General features: G+C 33.2%; 3 protein-coding genes across 8 annotated transcripts; 1 reads left to right on the plus strand and 2 right to left on the minus strand.

Annotated features, from left to right (window-relative positions):
- Nucleotides 1-44: 44 nt before the first annotated feature.
- LOC104881244 (uncharacterized) lies at nucleotides 45-3,968 on the minus strand. Of its 4 annotated transcripts, none has more exons than XM_010660708.3 (3): nucleotides 2,776-3,968; nucleotides 1,190-1,640; nucleotides 45-442 (listed from the first exon to the last, which is right to left on the minus strand). In XM_010660708.3, exons 1-2 carry the CDS (start codon nucleotides 3,620-3,622, stop codon nucleotides 1,207-1,209), a joined length of 1,281 nt encoding a protein of 426 aa, XP_010659010.1. In that variant the 5' UTR covers nucleotides 3,623-3,968; the 3' UTR covers nucleotides 45-442; nucleotides 1,190-1,206. The 4 variants fall into 4 exon arrangements, 3 of the variants coding, with proteins under 3 accessions (XP_010659010.1, XP_010659016.1, XP_059598345.1); XR_009467554.1 differs by having other exon boundaries at nucleotides 115-442; nucleotides 765-1,640; XM_010660714.3 differs by having other exon boundaries at nucleotides 115-1,095.
- Nucleotides 3,969-5,148: 1,180 nt separating this feature from the next.
- LOC104881245 (uncharacterized) lies at nucleotides 5,149-9,059 on the minus strand. Of its 3 annotated transcripts, none has more exons than XM_019225300.2 (3): nucleotides 7,817-9,059; nucleotides 6,679-7,088; nucleotides 5,149-5,589 (listed from the first exon to the last, which is right to left on the minus strand). In XM_019225300.2, the coding sequence occupies exons 1-2, from the start codon at nucleotides 8,670-8,672 to the stop codon at nucleotides 6,688-6,690; spliced, it is 1,257 nt and encodes a 418-aa protein (XP_019080845.1). In that variant the 5' UTR covers nucleotides 8,673-9,059; the 3' UTR covers nucleotides 5,149-5,589; nucleotides 6,679-6,687. The 3 variants fall into 3 exon arrangements, with proteins under 3 accessions (XP_019080845.1, XP_010659026.1, XP_019080839.1); XM_010660724.3 differs by having other exon boundaries at nucleotides 6,679-7,112; XM_019225294.2 differs by having other exon boundaries at nucleotides 6,652-7,112.
- A 2,447-nt stretch (nucleotides 9,060-11,506) lies between these two features.
- Nucleotides 11,507-19,330, plus strand: LOC100255371 (crooked neck-like protein 1). Its single transcript, XM_002273535.4, has 7 exons — nucleotides 11,507-12,957; nucleotides 13,065-13,130; nucleotides 16,153-16,297; nucleotides 16,380-16,598; nucleotides 17,811-18,030; nucleotides 18,165-18,360; nucleotides 18,957-19,330. Exons 1-7 carry the CDS (start codon nucleotides 11,804-11,806, stop codon nucleotides 19,066-19,068), a joined length of 2,112 nt encoding a protein of 703 aa, XP_002273571.1. The 5' UTR covers nucleotides 11,507-11,803; the 3' UTR covers nucleotides 19,069-19,330.
- The last annotated feature ends 3,045 nt before the right edge of the window (nucleotides 19,331-22,375 follow it).

Here is a 22,375-nt window from a genome sequence, read left to right on the forward strand (position 1 = left end):
GTCAGATAACTGTTTTCTATTTTCAAGAACAGTACACAAACAAGTACTATCATTCTTTGATTTCCTTACATCTTTTTTTCTATATAAGCTTACAAGGCATAGGATTTAATAGTATTCACAAAATAAGAACCATTTAATTTACTATCATGTTTGTTAAACCGAGGAAGAAGTTCCTAAACAGAAACATACAAACATCAAGCATTCTTCTAGTTCAGAAAAGCTGGAAAAAAAATCACCATTCACGTTCATCAAAACCTGATGGAGGATTTCAAAGCCATGAGAGAATGGAAAATCAAAAAACTCCTCCCATCATTCCAGAACTTTTTGTGGCAGTAAAATTGATTTTACAATGGTGCTCAATGGTTAGTCTGTTCTGTCATTCAAACTTCTGCAACTCTACGATCAATTTCTTAGGTTACTTGGTTGATCTTAGCAAAAGCAGCTGCATCGACATGTAAGGATTAGTACAAGCAAAGTAAAAAAATATGCAAAGCAGTTAATTTTTAGAAGATAATGTAGGAGATCTCCATGTCGTTGGAGATCCATATTAAATGGGCCTCTACAAGGTATCCTATTGCTCCATTGGGTTGCACAGAAGATGAAAGGAACATACAAACATGATCTTGGCAAGTAGTTTTGGACTATTGGCCGCTTATAAACAAAACAAATTGGACTTTAAAGTTAATCATTTTCAATTTTCTGGAATGTACTCTTTTTTATGCTGGACAAATCTGAACAACCAACATTGAAGCAGCATTGAATACCTTGCTGGAACTTATAGAACCATTTGATAAACCAGGCTCAACCAAAATCAGCATCCTGGTTTTGATTAAGAACCAAAGACTTGAGAAAAACCAAGTTAGTAGGGGGGGCATAAGAAAATTAACAATAAAAATGCACAGAATGTTATGGTTCCTGCTTTTATTTTTATTTTTTTTCTTTCTTTTACACAGTATATGCTTTTTCTCCTCCATTGATGCTGTAATTTGTCAGCAGAAACAGAAATAGAACATGCTAAGCGAAACTTAGCATGATAAGTAACCTAATTTGCAGGCCACGGTCAAAACAGTAATGGTACTGTTTCTTTAGTCGTACCTGGGTGCATCAACAAAAAATCCAAATTGTCTCTATTAATAACAAAAATAATAACTGAGGAAAAACAATAATGAGATAGCCTCATTAGTCATACCTTCAAACCTTAGTGTATCATCCTTTTTGGTTGCTGCGAGCAATTGATATAACTGGATCAAAGGGAAAAACCCCATCTGCTTCACTTTCAGAGTCAGAACTATCATCACTGTCTGAAATATCATATGTATCCCTGATATTTTCTTCAGCATTAATTGTAGCTTTCAACCGCTTTAAAAACACTGGATTATGTGTTGAAGAAGAAGCTTGTTTTACTTTCAGAGAATCTTCCTCACCCAACCAATCTAAAATTTCTTGTTTTCTTTTGAGTGTATCTTCAGGACCTGTCCCACTCAAAAACATGACATTTTTCATGCTTTGAGATGGTTGCTGTTTTCCACTTAAAACTTCTTTGGAGGCACAATCAGTTGAAGCATTTCTAATTACTTTGGGCATTTCATCGTCACTGTCACTGATGTCCACTGATCCTACAAATGCAGGTCTTCCACTACCTATAACATGGACCAAACTGTCATTTAGAAACTTTTAAGGATAGCAGCTCTCAATATGCAATAGATGTTTTCAAGAGGTTAGGGAAGTTTTTTTTTCAATATAGGTTTCAGGAGGTTTGGGAAGTCTGTAATCTTAAAAAGAAACCCAATCAAATTTATAGGATTTCGTAATCACACTGTCATGGTTCATACAGCTGATGAGCGTAGTTGTCAATGATACATATTGGTGATATTGTAACTCAACCAAAACCTTAATAACAAATTTTGTTATTGCTGCCAAAAAAGAGTCAGCTGAGTGCCCATTAGCACAATAATTTATCACCCAAGTGGTTACAAAAACTAATACTGTTATTTATGCCCAAGAATGTTCTTAACCCTCAATAAATAATTGGCACATTCTGTTTTTTGTTGTTAGGGCAGGAAGGGCAGGGGGGTGGGAAGGGGGAAGAGTGGGGGAAGGAGGAATTGTTGGAATTTTTCAGATAATAGGGTGCTACAAATTACTTTGATCTAACAACAAATCAAAACAACACATTATTTAGTAAAGCTTTCCAAGTTTTTTAACTTTCCTAGGACATTGAGCCAAAAGTTGCATGGATTTTCTTGAATGCATTCCCAAAATTCAACATGAGAAATCACTTCTATGGAAGTAACTTTTAGTTCTACTAAGAAACAATTCAACAATATTCATCTAACGCCTTTAGAATCCCCTTCTTAACCAAACATGAGATCCCCTTACAACATTAGTAGCCTAACTTATCCAAGTGCTAACGACTAGACTAGATGAAACACCTCCTATATGGTTTGTTCTGTAGTCGAAAATGAAAAAAGAAGAAGGGCAAGCAACCTTATAATGTAATAGTTTCTCTCTACTGCTTAGACATGCCAATCATTGGGTGATTCTATCTACAAGAGTTCTTATAATCCTCTGAACCTGACCTTGTGGCCATTTCACTTACTCCTAACATTATGTTTATGGGCAAATAGAGTGAATGTATAAATAAGAGCACCTAGCCAAAAAAACCGGGACTTTGGGAAATATGCAAACATGCAAAGAAATTGTCGATATAAATCAAATGTGCTACCAAATTAGCTATGGGTGGATGGAAAACAAGATAAAGTAACTCTCCAGTACCTCCATTCTGCAAATCCATGATTCTTTGAGTTGGGGTATGACAACTAGAGCCCAACCCGGGTGAAGCATGAATGTTTTTGGCACTAATTTCATTGATTTTCTTGTTCTCCAAGCTCACACTGGTTGATTCGATGTCCATTTCATTCTTAACCTTTCGAAGGCTACCCGCTTCTTTCTCTGCTCTCCATTCAGAAAACCCTGGATTTCTCACTCCCAAGTTCCCCTTCATACTCTCACAAAAGTTGGGTTCTGGCCTCTTCAGCACCTCAGTGTCTTTTTCCAAAGCCAAAACCCTGGACTCCAACTCCCCAAATCTCCTCTTCCACATCTCAATTTCAGCCTCAATCCTTCTCTTCTCACACTCCAGTTCTCTATTTTTACAGTTTAATTGAGCGCTGCATTCCTCGCTTTTCTTCAATTCTTCCATCAACTTCCCATACCTTTCCTCAGCCCTTTTCTCTCTACCAGACATCACCTTCTGATCTTCGCTCAATCGATTCACCTTCTCTTCAAGATCCTCGCACTCTCTCTTACACTTCTTCAAATCCTCTTCAAGCACCAGTTTCTCCAAAACCTCGTCTGCATGTTTTCGCTCAAGAAACTCATTCTCGATCTCCTTCTTCTGAATCTCAGCCAACAATCCATCAGAAATTTTCTTCATTTTCGCCTCCAACTCATCCTTCTCTTGCTTCAACTGCTGCTCCCTCAGCGTCAAATACTCCTCAACCTTGTTAAAATCCGGAAGCCGAAACGACGATTTCAGCGAAGATATTAACTGATGAACGCCGCGGCCGCTAAGACCATCCTCTTTATCATCGAGCACCACAACTTCTGGATCATACTCCATTGTTTAAGTTCAATGTACGGACGAAAAGGGTTTGGAAATGGGGAAAGAGATTGCGGGTTCTGTTAACCGGAAGCTGAACAGACTCCAGTTGTGAAAAATGGGGGATAAATTGGATTTGGAAGAGAAGAGAAAGGTTTAGAGGTGTGGAAAATGAGAAGTCGCAGTAGCCAAGGGTGCAGCAGACACCACTCCAACGTGCAGACACCACTCCAACGGTTTCTTCCACTCCAACGGATTCTCCGCTGGCCTTTCAGGTTGTTATGGTTTGGACCATTCCGACCTTTTGCTATGCGACAAGAAGGCTGATTCGATGTGAAAGCTTTTACGAGCTTCGACGGTCGCCCACTGAAAAGCCCTTTCCCCCGAGGAAGTTGTCACTTTTTATGACAAAATTACCCTTTCAAATAAAATTCTTTTTGCCCTTATAAGTTATTCACTTATTCCACTAAAATTAACGTTTTTTAAAAATAATTAACTATAAGTAATCACGTTGGAAGTGAAAAAATATAGACCATGTTTGGTAATGGTGTTCGAAAACAATTCTAAAAAATCAATTTTGAAATCAATTTTTAAAAACTATTCTCTAATTTTTTTTAAATAAAACCTTATTTGAAAATCTAAAATATTTTTAACTTATTTTTAAATATATTTTAAAAATAATTTTTACATCTAATCTTTTATTTTAAAAACAAAAAACAAAATATAATTTTTTATTGTCAAACATTGTTTCTATATTTTTTATTCAATAAAACAAAAAATTGTTGTAAAAAACAGTTTTCAAGCAAGCCATAAATTTGCCCTAAAATTTGTCTTACACTCTATTTGAAAAATGTTTTCAAAAATAGGTCTCAAAAATGATTTTTAACCTAAAATATTTTTAACTTGTTTGTTATATTTTTAAATATATTTTATAAATAAATTTTTTAATATATATTCTTTTACTTTTAATCATTCTTTATATTTGTATAATTATTTTTTAATAACTCTTAAAAAAAATAAAAACAACTAAAAATGATTTTTTTTAAAACACCTAGTTTTCCTTTTTTCTTTTTAATAGAAAATTTTTTCTATTTTTTTTTATTACCAAGCATAATAAAAATTTTAAAAACTATTTTACAATTACAAGCAATCTCTTAAATTTCGGATTCAAAGACATACTCTAACCTTTTACTTTTTTATTAAATTTTTTATAATTAAAATTCTCTATTTTTTACTATTTTATTCTAAATAGTAGCTATTAAATCACATGTAAATAAGACTAGGATACAAAAGGGCCTATTTGAAAAGCAATATATTTTTATACTTAAATCAATCATATGAATCATTTTTTAGTACATCTAATAAAAAAATTAAAATTAATAAATTATTTTTACATATGACTTTAAATTTATTTCTTTTTTTTTCACATAAAAAATGAAACAATTTGAAAACATATAATTTTCTAAACACATTTGACATTTTATTTTCTTTTATTTTTTTTAAATCATTTTAATAAGCTTAATTCCAGGAAATTATGAAGGAAAAGCTAACTCAAACAGTGCAAAAAAAGTTACATTTAGAATTAGGCAGAGATGCAACGGTCACAAGGCATATACAAATACAACCTGCATTCTATAGAATGGAAAATTTTAGAGGGCATAGGATTTGATAGTATTCGTAAAGCGAGATCCATAACATTTACTATCATGTATGAGAAACCCTAGAAGGCTTAAAAGGGAAAGGCTACATAAACCGAAATTTGTAACATCGAGTATTCTTCTAGTTCAGAAAAGCCGGACAAGGAAAAACTACATACATGCTCATACCTAGAGGAGAAAAAAACCTGATGGAGGGTTTGAAATCCATGCAAGAATGGAAATTCAAAAACTGACATCCTTCTGGTAATGGCTAGTCAGTTGCATCAAGGCCTTCTGGGTTGTACTTCTGTAATGAATTTCTTCAGTTACTTGGCCAAAGCAGCAGTCCCCCTGGAATTAATGAGTACAGAAAAATTTAGTACCAACAGAAAGATCAGTAATATGTAACAAGAGATACATAGCTTCTCCTTTTTCTTTTTGTGAGGAAGGAACAGAATGGTTCCAAGTGGTTGATACTGGATGCTTCTAAACATTATCTTGGCAACCAAACAGAGATTAAGAACGATTGGTTTCATTGCAAACAGAACATATTCTATTCAACTCCTATATAAACAACAATAACATCTCCTTTCTAACAATTGGATGAAATGAAACAAGCTTGATAGTAAAGTTATTTAATCAGCTTCAATCTTTTGGCCTGTAGGCCACCCATGCTATACTATCTTCTGCTCAAGCTAACAGGAGCATTTGTTAAACCAGGTTCAACTGAAACCAGCATCCTTGCTGATCGAGACCCAGAAAGCTTGAGAGAAACCGGCTCCAGGTTGGCAAGGAACCCTAGGCCCCATGAGGCATAAGCTTTTAGAATTAAACAGATGAAAAGGACATAAGCCCCATTTTATGATGCAGAAGCTCGTTAGGCCTCATGTGAAGCATCATTTAATAAAGGCAAAAGGAAATCAACAATTCAAATGCACAGAGACAAAAGGAACAAACAGTAAAAATGCACAGAATGTTTATGGTCCCCTGCTTTTCTTTCTCCACTTTTTTTTTTTTTTTTTTACACAGCATATGTTTTTTTGCCAACCTCGTCCACACATACACCAAAAGCTTTTGCCAACCTCATTTTGTGATGTGCATCTTCTAGCCACCACACAAAATCACCTCCTTATATAGGAAGATATATGAGATGATAAAAAGGACTCATTAGACTGATGTCATATTAAATGGTATTCTTCACTAGGAGCAACTGAACAAAAGAAAGAAAAGAAGAATATCCCCATTATGCTGTAGGTTGTCAGCAGAGAACAGAAATGAAAAATGCTCTGCCAAAGCACAATAAAAGAACTAAATAATGACACTGCAACTTTTGTCATGTCTGAGTGCATTAATTGGAAATCCAAAGAATCTCTATTAATAATAAAAGTAATACATGAAGAAAACAATAATGACCTTGCTTTGTTTGTCATACGGTTATACCTGAATGCATCATCCCCGTTGGTTGCTTTGAAGTTTTGACATAATCAGATCAAAAGTAAAATCGTCAGGTCCTTCACTTTCAGAGCCAGAGGAGCTATCATCACTGTTAAATATATCGCAGGTATCTTCTGCATTAGTTCCTCCTTTGAATCGCTTCAAAAACACTGGATTACGTGTCAAAGAAGAAGCTTCTTTTCTTTTTGGAGTATCTTCTGCATCAGTACAACCCAAACTTTCTTGTTTGCTTTCAAGTTTATCTCGGGTACCTCTTTGATTCAAAAGCATGACCTGTTTCATTTTTTGAGGAAGCTCTTCTTTTCCACTCATAACTTCTTTTGAATCATGATCAGTTGAATTACTTCTCATTACTTTGGGCATTTCATCATCACTGTCACTGATATTGATAGAGCCTACAAATGCAGGTGTTCCACCACCTAGCATAGAAAAAACTACCATTTCAGAAACTTCAAGTATCAATAGAACTCAGTGTATGATAGATAGATGTTTTCATAATGTTAGGGAAGTTCAAGTCTGAAGAAAGAAACCTAATCAAATTTATAGGATTTCATAATGCCACTGTCATAGTTCATAACCTGATATGTACACTTGTTATTGGCAATACCGTAACTTTAACCAAAACCCTAGTGTTATTACCCAAAGATGGGATGACTGTACATGAGTGGGCTAGCATGCATGCACCCATATGCATGTATTAGATCATTTTTCAGATAGGCAAGAAAGGATTGATTGGAGAAGGTGCCTAATGAAAAGGGGGCTCAAAGAGTACCCACAAAGGGATCGAATTAAATGATCAATGAAATTCAACAAAGATAAAGGACCCTCAACCAAAGACTTCCTAAGCCATGAGAAAAGATAACCACAAAAATACGCTTTTAAAAGTTGAAACGAATGCCCAACCTTAGAATCACCTCCAAATTATCCTATACTTCAAATGACATACCATACTTAAATCACTTTGACAAATATGCAAACAAAGCACCAGTCTGATAACACAGCTTATACCAAATGAAAGCTTATGCAAACATGAAAAAGACTTGTTAATATAAACCAAGGGACTTATGAATTACCGAGTATGGATAGAAAGCACAATAAAACTAAAAACTAACTCTCTACATACCTCCGCCCTGTAAACTTCGGATTCCTTTGGGAGGGGTATGGCAGCTAGAGCCTGCACCTGGTGAGGCATGATATTTTTTAACAGAATTCCTCACAATTTGATCAATTGGCATAGTTTCCAAATTCCCCGAAGTTGATTCCAGGTCCATCTCTTTCTTAATTTTTATAATGGTACCTGCTTCCTGCTCAGCCCTCAATTCAGGGAAGCCTGCAGTTCTCACTCGGAAGTCCCCCTTCATTCTCTCATAAAAGTTGGGTTCTGCCCTCTTCAACATTTCAGTGTCTTCTTCCAATGCCAATATCCTAGACTCCAGCTCCCCAAATCTTTTCTTCCACATCTCATTCTCAGCCTCCCCCGATCTTTTCTCACATTCCAATTCCGTGTTCCTACAGTTCAATTGAGCAATACATTCCTCATTTCTCTTCAATTCTTCCAACAACCTGCCATATCTCTCCTCACCTCTCTTCTCTCTATCACACATCACCCTCTGATCTTCGCTCAATCGAGTCACATTCTCTTTGAGCCGTTCGCACTGTCTCTTACACTCATTCAATTCGCCTTGGAGCAACAGTCTCTCCGAAACCTCTTCTGCGTGTCTCCCCTCAAGCAACTCGTTCTCTATCCTTTTTTTCCCGAGTTCAGCCGACAATGCGTCCGAAATTTTCTTCGTCTTCGCCTCTAAATCCTCCTTCTCTCGCTTCCGATTCTTCTCCCTCAACATCAAGTACTCCTCCATTCTATCAAAATCAGGCGGCCGAAACGAAGATCTCAACGAAGATATAAACTCATGAACACTGCAGCCGTTGAGATCATCCTCTGTATCATCAATCACAACAACCCTCGGATCAAACTCCATTTCCTATGCTCCGCACAAAAAAAACACCCAACCCCAGAAAATAAAAAAAAGGCTAGTGTACGGACTCTAGGGTTTGAAAAATGTGAGTAAATATTGAAGTTTCTGCTCAACTGAACCTGCTCGCGGTGGTCAGCTATCTCGAGTTTTGACGAATGGGGGAGAAATTGAAGGCGAAGTGGATGGAGAAAATGTGGAGGTGGCTGTGGTGGAAAGCAGACAACTTTCCGATTGGGAATAATGAAGAAATGGCAGAAGCCCACGCTGTGGAAAATGCCTAGGCCTGAAGAAACCGTTCCAGTGAAGAGAGACCAGTCCGGCGTTTTCTTCCACCTGGAACTTTCTGTGTTGCCTCTTACGTGTAAGAAAGTAAAGTGAGAGTAGAAGTCAATCAGCAAGAGAGAAAATTTGGACCTTTTGTGGAAACCAGTCTTGACGTGGCAGTGCCACCAACTTTTTTGCATTCAAATTAATTATTTTATTTTATTTTTATTTATTTTGGGAACTGATTGCTTTGTACGCTGTTGATTTCTTTCTACCATAATTATAAAAACTTCTTATTATTGATTGCTTACTTATATAATGTTAAAAAAGATGAGATTGTGGCGGCCATCATATGATGTTATCTACTACTTCTACATGTTTGGGTTAAGAGGATGGAGAGAAATAATAAAAAATAAATAAAATAAAGAAAAATATCAATTTCATCACCTTAATAAATCATAAGTTTTGAATAGAATTTCAATGATAGTGATCCAAGTTACCGGTCATGATAACCTTGTCCCTGTTGGTAAAGACAAACACTGATAAGTATGGTTTAGTAAGTGATACATTATACTTAATATGTATATATTGATAATCGTAGATGTTTGGGTCAACTTACGACTAATCCCATGAGGATTTGAAGTTAACGATCAAGTAAGTCTTCAACGACCTTGAGGGGATTCAAACTAATAACTATTTGGGAGCAAACCCAATGACGAACTAACTGAACTACCCTTCAATGTTTTAATAAATAAAAATTGTTAATGTTTAAAACTCACAAACCGATTTAATTAGTACTAAAAATTAAAGAAACTCAATAATATTATAAAGTCATTGACTAAAATAAATTTTAAATGACTGGATTAGTTTATCTTTTTACATATATCATTTTTTTTACTAGACAAATAAACTTAAAATTAAGCATCGTTTAATGCATTTGATTCATTAACAAGTTTTATATAAAATAACTTAAAATTCAAATAGCAATCCAATTAATACAAAAATTTTATAGGCAAAATTTGTTGTAAAATGACTTTATTGTTTATCTTCTACATAGAATCATTATTCTTCGAACTTTTTCACTAGGCAAATAAGTTTCAAATAAAACAAAATTTAGTGTGTTGATTCATTATTAAGTCTAATAATTTTAAAAAATAGTTTGAAACTCGCATAATAAACTCATTAATACAAAAAATTTATGGATTATAGATAAAAATTGGTTTATATAGATTCTATTGTTTGTTTTTTATACATAATTATATTTTTTTATAAATTTTTTCACTAGAAAAATAAACTTCAAATCAAATAACATTTTACATTGAATTTACTATTGGTTTTAATAATTAAAAAAATAAAAACAAAAAAATATAATTATTGAAAAAATAATAGATTTAAACAGATATATTATAAGTCATAATTTTACTACTTTTCCAATATATGTAACTATATTTTTAAATTTTTTTACTAGGTAAATAAATTATAAATTAAGTAAAATACAATTGATCTTTTTATTTTTAAGAATAATTTAGAATTCAAAAGGTTAATCAATTTAATTATAGATTAAATCAAAATATTTAAAAAATTTATTTTTGTAATTCAATACTAATCATGTTAAAAAGGTTAAACTTTATTAGTTATTCATTTTAAATATAATATTATTAACAATTATTAATTTTTAAATCATTATTATTCATTATTTACAAAAAAAATGAAAATATTAGTATCTTTGTTACATATGCTAAAATATAATTTTTTAATAAAAATATAATTTATCATTTTATTATAATATTACTATTCATGTTTTATAAAAACTATTTATTTTTTATTTATTTATAATTATAAAATTATTTTCATTTTTTATAAAACTTAAATTGAATTTACAATATTTTTATAAAATAAAAAAAACAAATTTTAAAATAATACATGCAAACAAGTTTTTTTTTTTAATAAAATTTAAAACAACTTATTAAATATTATTTATTTTTATAAAACACTAATAAACTGTTTTTTTCTTTAATTTAAAAACATTTTTTTAAAAACAAATATAGAAAACATAACTAAACGGATCTCATCATTAAAAATGGTTAGATAGGACTTTCATAGTCCCAAAGTGGGGAAAAAAACTTTTCGTGTTGTGAAAATTAAAAGAACCAAGTGTGTTTTTTTAATATTGTCTGAAAAATATTTTTATAAAATAAAAAACAAATTTTAAAACAATACATGCAAACAAGTTTTTTTTTTTTAAATAAAATTTAAAACAACTTATTAAATATTATTTATTTTTATAAAACACTAATAAACTGTTTTTTTCTTTAATTTAAAAACATTTTTTAAAAACAAATATAGAAAACATAACTAAACGGATCTCATCGTTAAAAATGGTTAGATAGGACTTTCATAGTCCCAAAGTGGGGAAAAAAACTTTTCGTGTTGTGAAAATTAAAAGAACCATGTGTGTTTTTTTAATATTGCCTAAAAAAAATACAATTTTATGTAATTAAAAATTTTAAATCTATGTAATTATTCTTATTTTTGATAAAAACATTTTTGAAATCCAATTTCCAAAATATAAAATTAGTAGAGTTGACTACACAAAAACAAGAATATAACACGAATCAATAAATATAGATTGAATTTTCATGACATTTCTTTATCGTGAAATTTGATAAATTTCAATATATTTATTTAGCCAAAAAATTGGGGGAAGGGGAATTAGATCAACCCTGATTAACGTTTTGGGGGATGGAGCTAAATCAACCCTAAAAAGGGTGTCCTGAGAGAAGCCTGGCTCTTGGTAAGTCGGAACAGGTAACAGGCATCCGTTTTACCCTAAACGCCCTATTTTCTATCTCACAGATCCGCCGGCGACGATGGCTACAAAAGACTCCGACCCTTCATTAGGGTTTCTGACGAAGAAAGAAACGGAGGTGAAGCTGCCGCGGCCGACTAGGGTTAAGAACAAGACCCCAGCCCCCATCCAAATCACCGCCGAGCAAATCCTCCGAGAAGCTCGTGAACGGCAAGAGGCTGAAATCCGACCGCCGAAGCAGAAGATCACTGATTCGACTGAGCTCGCTGACTATCGCCTCCGCAAACGGAAGGAGTTCGAAGACCTAATCCGAAGAGTGCGATGGAACATCAGCGTCTGGATCAAGTACGCGCAGTGGGAGGAGTCTCAGAAGGACTTCAACCGAGCGCGATCTGTGTGGGAGCGAGCGCTCGAGGTCGATTACAGGAACCACACGTTGTGGCTGAAGTACGCCGAGGTGGAGATGAAGAACAAGTTCATCAACCACGCGCGGAATGTTTGGGACCGCGCTGTCACTCTATTGCCTCGCGTCGATCAGCTCTGGTACAAGTACATTCACATGGAGGAGATGCTGGGGAATGTGGCTGGTGCGCGGCAGATTTTCGAGAGATGGATGACTTGGATGCCGGACCAGCAGGGTTGGTTATCATACATTAAGTTTGAGATTCGATACAACGAGATGGAGAGAGCGCGGGGAATTTTTGAGCGGTTCGTGCAGTGTCACCCGAAGGTCGGGGCATGGATTCGCTATGCCAAATTTGAGATGAAGAATGGAGAGGTTGCGAGGGCAAGGAATTGTTACGAGAGGGCCATTGAGAAGTTGGCCGATGATGAGGATGCTGAACAATTGTTCCTTGCATTTGCGGAATTTGAAGAGCGGTGTAAGGAATCCGAGCGTGCTAGGTGCATTTACAAGTTCGCTCTTGACCACATACCAAAAGGTAGGGCGGAGGACTTGTACAGAAAGTTTGTGGCATTTGAAAAGCAATATGGTGACAAGGAGGGAATAGAGGATGCAATCGTGGGGAAGAGGAGGTTTCAGTATGAAGAGGAGGTTAGGAAGAATCCACTCAATTACGACTCATGGTTTGATTATATTAGATTGGAGGAGAATACAGGGAACAAAGCCAGGACTAGAGAAGTTTATGAGCGGGCTATCGCTAATGTTCCTCCTGCTGAGGAGAAGCGATACTGGCAGCGCTACATTTACTTGTGGTAAGTTTTGAATTAAATTTTTATTTGGTTCAAATCATTATTTATTTATTTTTCAGCAATGAATGTTTACTGGTTGTTGCTGAATTTTTGTTTTGTTTGATATTTAGGATTAATTATGCTTTATACGAAGAGCTTGAGGCAGAAGATGCGGAGCGGACACGAGATGTATATAGGTAGTGAAAATTTTATTCTCAATAACACCCTAGTTAATTTTATTTTTAGCTCTGTCAGCCTAATTTCATCATATGGCTGCATGGCTTGCAAATAGTATTGGTAATATGAGCAGCTTAATATGCAGTCCTTTTTATAAGAAATAGCGAAATAAAAGAAGAAAAAGGAAAAAACTGGATTCCCTGAAATCATCGAGAGTTAATTTCCCTAATAACAGTATGGACAACTGTTTGATTCTATTTTATTTCTCATTTGAATCAAAATGGAAAATATTTCTTAAAAAATAGAAAAGGGAATTCTTGTTTCTTTTTTCTTTGTCTCACTTTCATGCAGAATGTCCTTTGCTTTAGAAAGGTCGAACAGGAGCTAGCTTCCAATATATCCATTGTTTATTTAAATCATTGCCCTAGCTATGGACTATAGTGAATACTTTTGTATGCGTAGAAAGTATGCAAAATAGAAAACTATGTGCAAAATCTACAACTTCAGAAGCACTAGATCTATATATATCAATTGCCTCCTCATGTTTTAATTTTCTAGGTTCATTGAGGGTTTATAGCAATTGGATGTTGAAATCCTCAATCTGACTTGTTGATATAGGATATAAGAGACTCTTTAGTTTTTACACATCATTTTGGTCTTTTGTATGTTCTTAAGTTTAACCAGTATGTTGGTCTATCTCACCATTCAACTGAGATCAAGGGATTGAGCTGCCAGCAGTTGAATGCGATGATATGCCAGTTTTTGTCTCAACTAATTGGTTGTGAACCAATAGAAGGGGCTAATAACATATTCCAACCAATATTGGAGGAAAGTATTTTATTGGGAAGAAAATATATATACATGCATTTGGATGTAAGTAGTTATCAGACAAAATATGAATGATGTAGCCTCTCATGTATTTGATGATTTCATTGAGTTGTAATGAATCAAATCCTAGTGTTTGGTGATTTCATTGGGTTGTAATGAATCCAATCCTCTTGATTAGGGTAGTTATGGGGTATGTGGAATGAGGATAGAAGGGTATGAGGTTATTGCTACTTGAGAGAGAAGGTGGTTTTGGGGGAGGGGTAAATGGTGGTTGTGCATAGAATTTTGGTTTGTAATGCATGGATCCTTCCTATTTAATACTTGAAATTTCCACTGGTAGCTGAAATCTTATATAGGATTCAATGATTGAGTGGTATGATAGTAGGCAAATCATGGAGAAGGATTAGTTTTGCTCTCCTTGTTTGGGTTTTACTCCAATCCCCATTTGAGTGGTGTATGCCCCAATGGCGAATGAAACATTTCTTTGTTTGATTTTATTGATGTTGAGGATAGCTATTAAGCTTGTGGAGGGTTTTGTTCTATTCCTCGTTCTTCTTCTTCTTCTCTATGTTACCTTTTTTTGTGCCTTTTGGCAAGCTTTGTAGCACTCTTTTAAATACACCTTTGTAATTATATCCTTTTTATTTCCCTACAAGGGGAAAAAACTTTCCCTTGGATGGCAAGATCGTTTAAGTCGAGTATACTATTGAATCTTATTTTTATCTTTATTTAATAGAAGTTGTGAAGAGAATGAGAAACTTATGAGATGATTTTTGTTGAAAGAATTGCTTTAGAATTACAGATATTATCTCTGTGAAAGAGAATTTAGGTCAAAAAGGCATTATAAGGGAAGCAGTCAAGGTGGGTTGTTTGATGGGATGTAGCCTATAAAAATGGTTTTTGATGGGACCTAATTTTTGTGGAGGGAAGTTGTGACAGTTATTTGATATTGTTCAAATGATTATCCAGAGTCCTAGGCATCTGGACAGGTGTCATGATTCATGAACAACCATGCAGTTTTTTTAGTCCAGTGGAAGAAAGGGAGAGGGAGGCGACTTTGCCCATAAAAATCATAGAGGATACAAATGTGTTTTCACTTTTCAGTGAGAAGGCTGGATGAGGTATCAGTTTGTGAACATTGATGCAAGGTTTGATTTGGAATTTTAGATTTAAAGGATAATCCAAACATAGGTTGGTTGGGGTGTTCTTTTGGGTTGGCATGGATCCTTTGTTGGGGAAAAGAGGAAGAAAGGTTGAAAAGCCACTCCTTTGACCATTTAGAAGGAGAAGAATAAGAGAGCTTTTGAAAACATTGAAAATGTGGATCAAGCAATCAAAAAATCCTTTATGTATAACTTCTTGGGGTGGGTTAGGGTGTACACAGGTGATTACTCAATGTTCATGGTGGGCTTCATTGATTGGTTGAGTTCAAATTAGGGAGAGTATTGTTTTTGGGCCTCTTTCTGTTTTGTATAACTTTTTGGCATCTTTGTATGTATCATGTATGCTTTTGTGCAATCTTTTGTTAGGCGCTTTTAATAGACTTAAAAAAGGTTGGTCTTTGGCTGTTTTTGGAGGCATGTATTGCTTTGTTTCTTCCAGAAGGCCTGATCAGGGCAGCTAGATGCATGGTAAGGTGGATTTATTTGAAATAGTTCTAACATCTGATATCTCCAAATGATTTTTCTCACCAGGAGATGGTCTACTAATTGTCTGCTATTTTGAACTTGTTAGGAAATTGTTTTCTGCCAATATTTGTTGTATGTGCAGTTGATGTGCTTATCATCAAGTGTGTACTTTTGACTGATGAGTATGTGAAGCTATGGCTTTAGTTTAATCTGTTCCTTTGTACCTTCAAATGGTCATTTAAATTCTATTCTTTTAATTGCAAGGATACTTTGAATTGGTTATTATATTGAGTTAGGATTGAATCGATTGATTGGATATGACATTAGGAAAGATGAAGAAGAATTCATGTCTACCAGTCAGGATTTCTGAATCTTGGCAAACTCAGCAATGTGACAGGATGTTTTATATATAAAAATTCTCTCACACACTCGTTTTATGTTTGTGTTACATTCATGTATTTCGCATGGCTGGAAGGATCCTCAATCCTTTAAGAGTTTTTGTTTTTGAAACTGGTCTAGAACTGTCATCTCTTCCAGAATTTTCACCTTCCCTGTTTCTGAATCTGTTAATGTTGAATCTGACCAGGGAGTGTCTTAAGCTGATTCCTCACGACAAATTCTCATTTGCTAAAATATGGCTTATGGCTGGCCAGTTTGAAATACGACAATTAAATCTCAAGGGTGCCCGTCAAATCCTGGGGAATGCAATTGGAAAGGCTCCAAAAGATAAGGTATGATTATGAAAATTTTGTTTTAATGAATTTACGGTAATCTTAAGGGATTGTCCTCACCAGCTTGCTTGTTAACATGCAGATTTTCAAGAAATACATTGAGATCGAGTTGCAACTCGGCAATATAGATCGTTGTCGGAAGTTATATGAGAAATATTTGGAGTGGTCCCCTGAGAACTGCTATGCTTGGAGCAAGTATGCTGAATTGGAGAAGTCTTTGTCTGAAACAGAGCGAGCTAGAGCTATCTTTGAGCTTGCAATTGCTCAACCTGCATTGGATATGCCAGAGTTATTGTGGAAGGTACTTGTATAAGAATTCTTCATTTTGGTTAAATCTCAATTACAATTATTTTTCTCTTCAGAGTTTTTTGATTTAGCAAATTAATGGACTTGATCCTTGTCCTTAAGTTCATTAGTCACTCTTTCTTCTGTCATCACACAATGCTATTGCAACTGACCATAGTATGCTTGTTAAATATCTTATTGCTTTATCTGAATAAACATACTTGTAAGGTGCCAAACTTCTGTTTGTTATTATGTTTCTCGATTCTTACAACTGGAGAAAGATAATGTAGACTGCTTTCAGGTAAGAAATATAGCCAATATGGGGAAATTGTTGAAATTCTCTTGTAGGACAAAAATATGTTTCCTCCAAAGCTTGTGAGGCTTGGAGAGAAAGTGAAGTCTAAAACAAAGGTGGATGAAAATACTGATGATGTTAATGTGGATCCTTTTACAAGTTTCCACAGGAAATACCTGATACAACTTACAAGACAACTTAAGAGTGAGCATATCATCTGTTTTTCTTAACACAAAATTTCTCTCTTCTCAGCCATGTTTTCTCCTCAAAAGATGAAAATTTTAAATCTTCTCTTTGTTTTGTTTTTTCTTTTTCTTTTTCTTTTTCCCTGCCATACTCATTAGGGGCAAGAAGGGGAAAATTTTGGGTAATATGCTGTGACCTCAGCTGGGTTCAGAATTCTGACAGATTCAGACTGCAATTCTCAAAGCAAATTGTGGGTTGCACACTGTATATGTAACTGCTGATAATAGATGAAACCAGATTGAAGGTTCTGGATTTCCTGTCCTGCAGCAACATGATTCTGTCCCTAATTTTACTAGAATCTAGAGGCTGCCACCTTCTCTTCCAAGAGTAATTTTCTTGTTTGGTAGAGCCATGCTCTGGTTTTAGATAACATCTTGTCCATTTTCTGCGTTTCATTTTCTATCATTAGTAGATAGAGTAGAGATCATGTATAAAAGGAGCCCTGCAAACTTTTAACTCACCTTATGTCTTTCTCATCATTTGTTCCATTACTTTCTTTCAGTATGCTTGAATATTCTGCCTTCCATTATTGTTTTTTCTCAATTGTTAATACACAACTGCAAATTGAATGAAATTAGGGTTTGATTGCACCTCACTTTTGAATAAAGAATGGTTACCTACTTGTCCAAATGAAAAAGGGAATTATGGGTATCAGAGCTAAAAATAATACTATTTGTTTGATAACAGGCATATATTGACTTTGAGATATCAGAGGGAGAATTCGAAAGGACCAGGGAGCTCTATGAGAGGCTTCTAGATCGAACAAAGCACTTGAAAGTGTGGATTAGTTATGCAAAATTCGAGGCATCTGCTATGGTGGAGGATGACATGGGTTCAGACTTACCAGAAGATGATGCCCAGGAATCTATTCTAGAAGAAAAAAGGCAATGCATTGAACGAGCTAGAAGTAAGCAGTCCTAACATTGTTCTATTATTTTATTTTATTTCTTATTTTATTTTATGCATGTGTCTGTATGTATAACGAGAAATAATAATAATACAATTACTTTAATTTCATCACTGTTTCCTTTCATGTATCAGGGGTTTTTGAGAAAGCCGTTAACTATTTTAGAACATCTGCACCTGAACTGAAAGAGGAAAGGACCATGCTTCTGGAAGAGTGGTTGAACATGGAAAGTAGCTTTGGTGAGCTTGGTGATGTCAGTTTGGTCCAGATAAAGTTGCCCAAGAAACTCAAGAAGAAGAGGCAAATAGTAACGGAGGATGGTCCATCTGGGTACGTCCATGAACTTATTCTATATGTCCTCTTTATGTTTTGGATAGCCAAATATCAATAGAATTAAAAAAAATTAAAAATAAAAAAGAGGAAAAGAAAACACTAAATGGGGCAGAAACAAGTGTCATTTACATTCTTTAATCAGTTTTGAACTGTTTCCATGTCATGAAAATGACTTTGGGTTATCATTTCCATCTTTCTGGCTCAGGGCGATTTCAACTGTACTGGGAATCCCAAAATTTAGGTCCCTGTGGTTGAACGTTCTGAGGGGATTACCTTTTTACATTCCCAGATTTGACATTTTCATGAATAGGCTTTAATCATTATGTAATGTGCCAAATGCTCCTTACAAATGGGTTCAACCATCCATCATCTGTCAGTGCATTCTTCTTCCCAAATGCCCATTTGAACTTTTTAGTTCCGATCTCTTTATAATTTTACCTCACTCTTCAATGGGCCCAAAAGGATATCTTAACGTCTTTGAAACCTGAGATCAATGGATGTTACGATAATTTTTATTGCATGATAGATCATGTATTTTGTATGCTATATAAAAATTTTTGGTAACTCATGCTAATAAATTTTATTTCTAACAGTTACGAGGAGTATATAGACTACCTGTTCCCTGAGGAAACCCAGACCACAAATCTCAAGATTTTGGAAGCAGCATACAGGTGGAAGAAGCAAAAAACTTCTGATGACGAATAGCAGGGTATATCTTGTAAATACGTGGAGCTTTTATTGAACTTACCGTTTTATTTTTTTTCCTCTGAAATAGAATCCAACACCAGAGAAACTTCATTTTTGTGAACCACATCTAAATGTTAGTGCTTATTGTTGTATTTATGCTTTAACTGCAAAGACGTGGAAGAAGCAGAAATTGCTGATGGCGGGTAGCAGGTTTTATCCTGGAAATATGTGGAGTTTTGTAACGAAGGTTAGGCCTTTTATGCTAGAGTTCTTTGTTTCATGTTGCCTGAGCTTGGCTTTACATTTTTTAATTTTGTATGGCTGTTTGACTTTGATAACGCTGTAATTCACCGGACATCATGTTCCTATTTAGCAATGTTTTGGATGACAGCTATTTAAAGAAGGGCATGGAGAATAATTCTTTAAAAGAAGTTTCAACTGTTTTCATAAATAAATCTATATTTATGAATTCAATTATCAACAAAAATAATTTTGTTTTAAAAAATATTTATTTATTTATATTTCATGAAAGCTATTATATACATTTTTAATAGGAAGCACATCTAATTTAAAGTATTTTTTACATTTTTAACCATTGTTCATACTCTAAAAAATAATAAAAAGCACAACGGTTTTATATTTTAAACAACATAAATCTATTTTAAAAATCAGCTTCTTAACAAGCCCTAAAATCCTTGCTTGTAATGATTGAAAATTTTAACTTATCAGGTTATGAGATAAAAAAATATTTTTTTATTTTTTTTAAATTGTAATATTATTTGGTCGTTTTTCTTTAAAAACAGTTTTTAAAACAAAATTGAAATAAAAAACAATTTTTAAAAAACAATTTTTAAAAAACAAGTTAGAATTGTTTTCATTAATTTTAAAATTTTAAAATTTTATTAAAAATAAATTTAATTTATAAAAAATAATTTTTATTTAAAATTATATATAAACGAGATGAAGTGGAGTGGGACAAAGTTATAACTGAATCCGAATTGGGATAGGTAATAAAAAAACCCGATCATACCTAAATGTAAGCCCTTATTTGAAGTTATGCAAAAAAGTACCATTTTTTAAGAAAATTATATTATAAGGTTCAGTGTGTTATAAAATAATTGTCAAATAATATTTTTAGGCAACGTGGATAGCCATCTAAACCGAAGCATATTGTTGAATTGTTTTAAGTATACGAACTGAAATTGCAGTTGGCAATGTTTAATACTGGATTAAAGCCCCATTTTAGAATAATTTCGGAAATGATTTGAAATTATTATCGATAATGTTGATTTTAGTCCACGTATGTAAAACCGGGCTTTTGCCAAACTTCTATTTTTATGTAATATTATAGAAAAGTCATAATAATAAATCACCAAGTATAAAGATTTTTTGAAATTATCTTAAAACAAACACGGTAAGTTAATTTTAAAGCCTTTTTTAAATTCGCTTAAAATTTGATTTTGTCATCTATAAAAAGTTGTTTACGTGGCTAAAAAACATAAGGTGTGACAATTATTTTACAAACCAATATACTCTTATAATTTCTTTTTTAAAAAAAGAATTACTGTTTTAAAAAATAAACCTTCATTTTTATGTAGGCTAATAAAGTTTCATACGATTTACTAATACAATTACAATATGAATCCAACATATTTTTTGTGAGTTTAAGTTAGTATAAATGAGTTCGAGACAAATTCGTGTCAACCTAAATAACCGGTTTAATAAATATGTAATTTTTGTGTCAATCTGCATAATATATAAAATGAATTTGATTCAAATCGATATTTAATAATCCTACAATTAACCTAATTATATTTTTAAACTATTTAATTAATTAATTTTAAATAAATAAATTGATTGAATCATAAATATATTTAATTAAAATATTAATCATATAAATATATATATAAAACCTAATTATACATGATTATTCAATAAAATTACCTTATTATTAAATATGTTAGACGCAACATATTACTTGTTTAACAATCAAGTAATATTTATATTTATGTTTTTTATAATATTATTATTTCTATCTGATTTGGATCGAGTAATGTAATAGAATAAGTAGATTTTTGACATATACACAACCAAACCCACCAACATGAATTGCGATGCCTATTCTTATGCCACCAAAAGTAGAAACAATGACAATGCACTAATGCAGAAGGAAATGAACATTGGCAGCTATGATTTTCCAAGAAACTTCCGGAAAGAAAGGTCCCATCATTTGCTCTCCTACTTTCTTCAGTTGACTTAAAAAACTCCATAAAAGATGGTGAAAGCTGAACGGGAGAATGGATCGGATCACCTGAATGTCAAAGGACTTGCATGTGAATATTGATGGTTGAGTACCCAACATATGGAAGTCTCATTGAAGTTGGACCCCATGTCCCATGTCGCCCACCAACTCATTATAATCATCTTTTACCACTCAATGATGAACTTGTCATTGAAATCCTTTTCCTTTTTCTTTTTTTTTTTTGGTTATTTTCTTTGATGTTTTTAAATAAAGATCAAACTAATTGTACCATTTTCCTCAATAGAGTAAGGGTCACTCAAATCAAAACATTCAATCCATTGAGTGAGTAGGCCCATAAATTTGAAAATTACTAATTACACCTTGGCATGTCAAAGATATTTATTCAAAACCATTGGAAATTGAACTTATGATAGATAAATTTAATTATGATTGAACATCGAGGTTTGATTATTTATAATATTTTTGTTAGAATTAGATATTGAATAATGTTTCTCGTTTTGTATCAAATGTTCTTATCCATCTTATTTACATATATTTACACTAAAAATACAAATAACTAAAAAAAAATATAACATGTCATTATGATAAGTGCGGGCAAATTTTTTAAAATATAAAAATATTAGGGTTTTATTTGACTATCGGAAAATTTAAGAAAAAATGGTGAGGGTAAAAAAATAAAGAAAGTATCAAATAGATTGAAAAATATTAAATAAGTTTAAATTTCATAAATTATTTTTATATTTATTTAATTTATTATATAAATATTAAATAATTTTAAAATATATAAATTTTGGAAATTTTTTAATTTTATTTGATTTTCTTTTATATTTTTTAGTATGAGAAAACCACATTTTTAACATCTTTTTTCTTTTTTGATACCTTTTAGGAACTAACCGTACCCTAAAAAAATATGAGATCCAAACGGTACTTATTTTTATCATTAATACACACGTGTATTACCTAACTACCAATATTATTCTTACATCTTGACAGCGTAGAGTTTTGTTTTGTTCAGTTTGTTTGTTTGTATATTTTCTTTTCCCACAATTAAATGATTAGAAA

The sequence above is a fragment of the Vitis vinifera genome, chromosome 2, assembly GCF_030704535.1.
Source record: "Vitis vinifera cultivar Pinot Noir 40024 chromosome 2, ASM3070453v1".
NCBI classification, from domain to species: Eukaryota; Viridiplantae; Streptophyta; class Magnoliopsida; order Vitales; family Vitaceae; genus Vitis; species Vitis vinifera.

Bases quoted from the DNA above. Each gene is read 5' to 3' on its own strand.
- LOC104881244 (XM_010660708.3), bottom strand. From the start codon at position 3,622: ATGGAGTATGATCCAGAAGTTGTGGTGCTCGATGATAAAGAGGATGGT. The intron at 1,641-2,775 runs GTACTGGAGAGT...TCCATGTTATAG, and splicing joins CATGGATTTGCAGAATGGAG to GTAGTGGAAGACCTGCATTT.
- LOC104881245 (XM_010660724.3), bottom strand. From the start codon at position 8,672: ATGGAGTTTGATCCGAGGGTTGTTGTGATTGATGATACAGAGGATGAT. The intron at 7,113-7,816 runs GTATGTAGAGAG...TTTCTATGCTAG, and splicing joins CCGAAGTTTACAGGGCGGAG to GTGGTGGAACACCTGCATTT.
- LOC100255371 (XM_002273535.4), top strand. From the start codon at position 11,804: ATGGCTACAAAAGACTCCGACCCTTCATTAGGGTTTCTGACGAAGAAA. The intron at 13,131-16,152 runs GTAGTGAAAATT...GAATCTGACCAG, and splicing joins CGGACACGAGATGTATATAG to GGAGTGTCTTAAGCTGATTC. The intron at 18,361-18,956 runs GTACGTCCATGA...TATTTCTAACAG, and splicing joins ACGGAGGATGGTCCATCTGG to TTACGAGGAGTATATAGACT.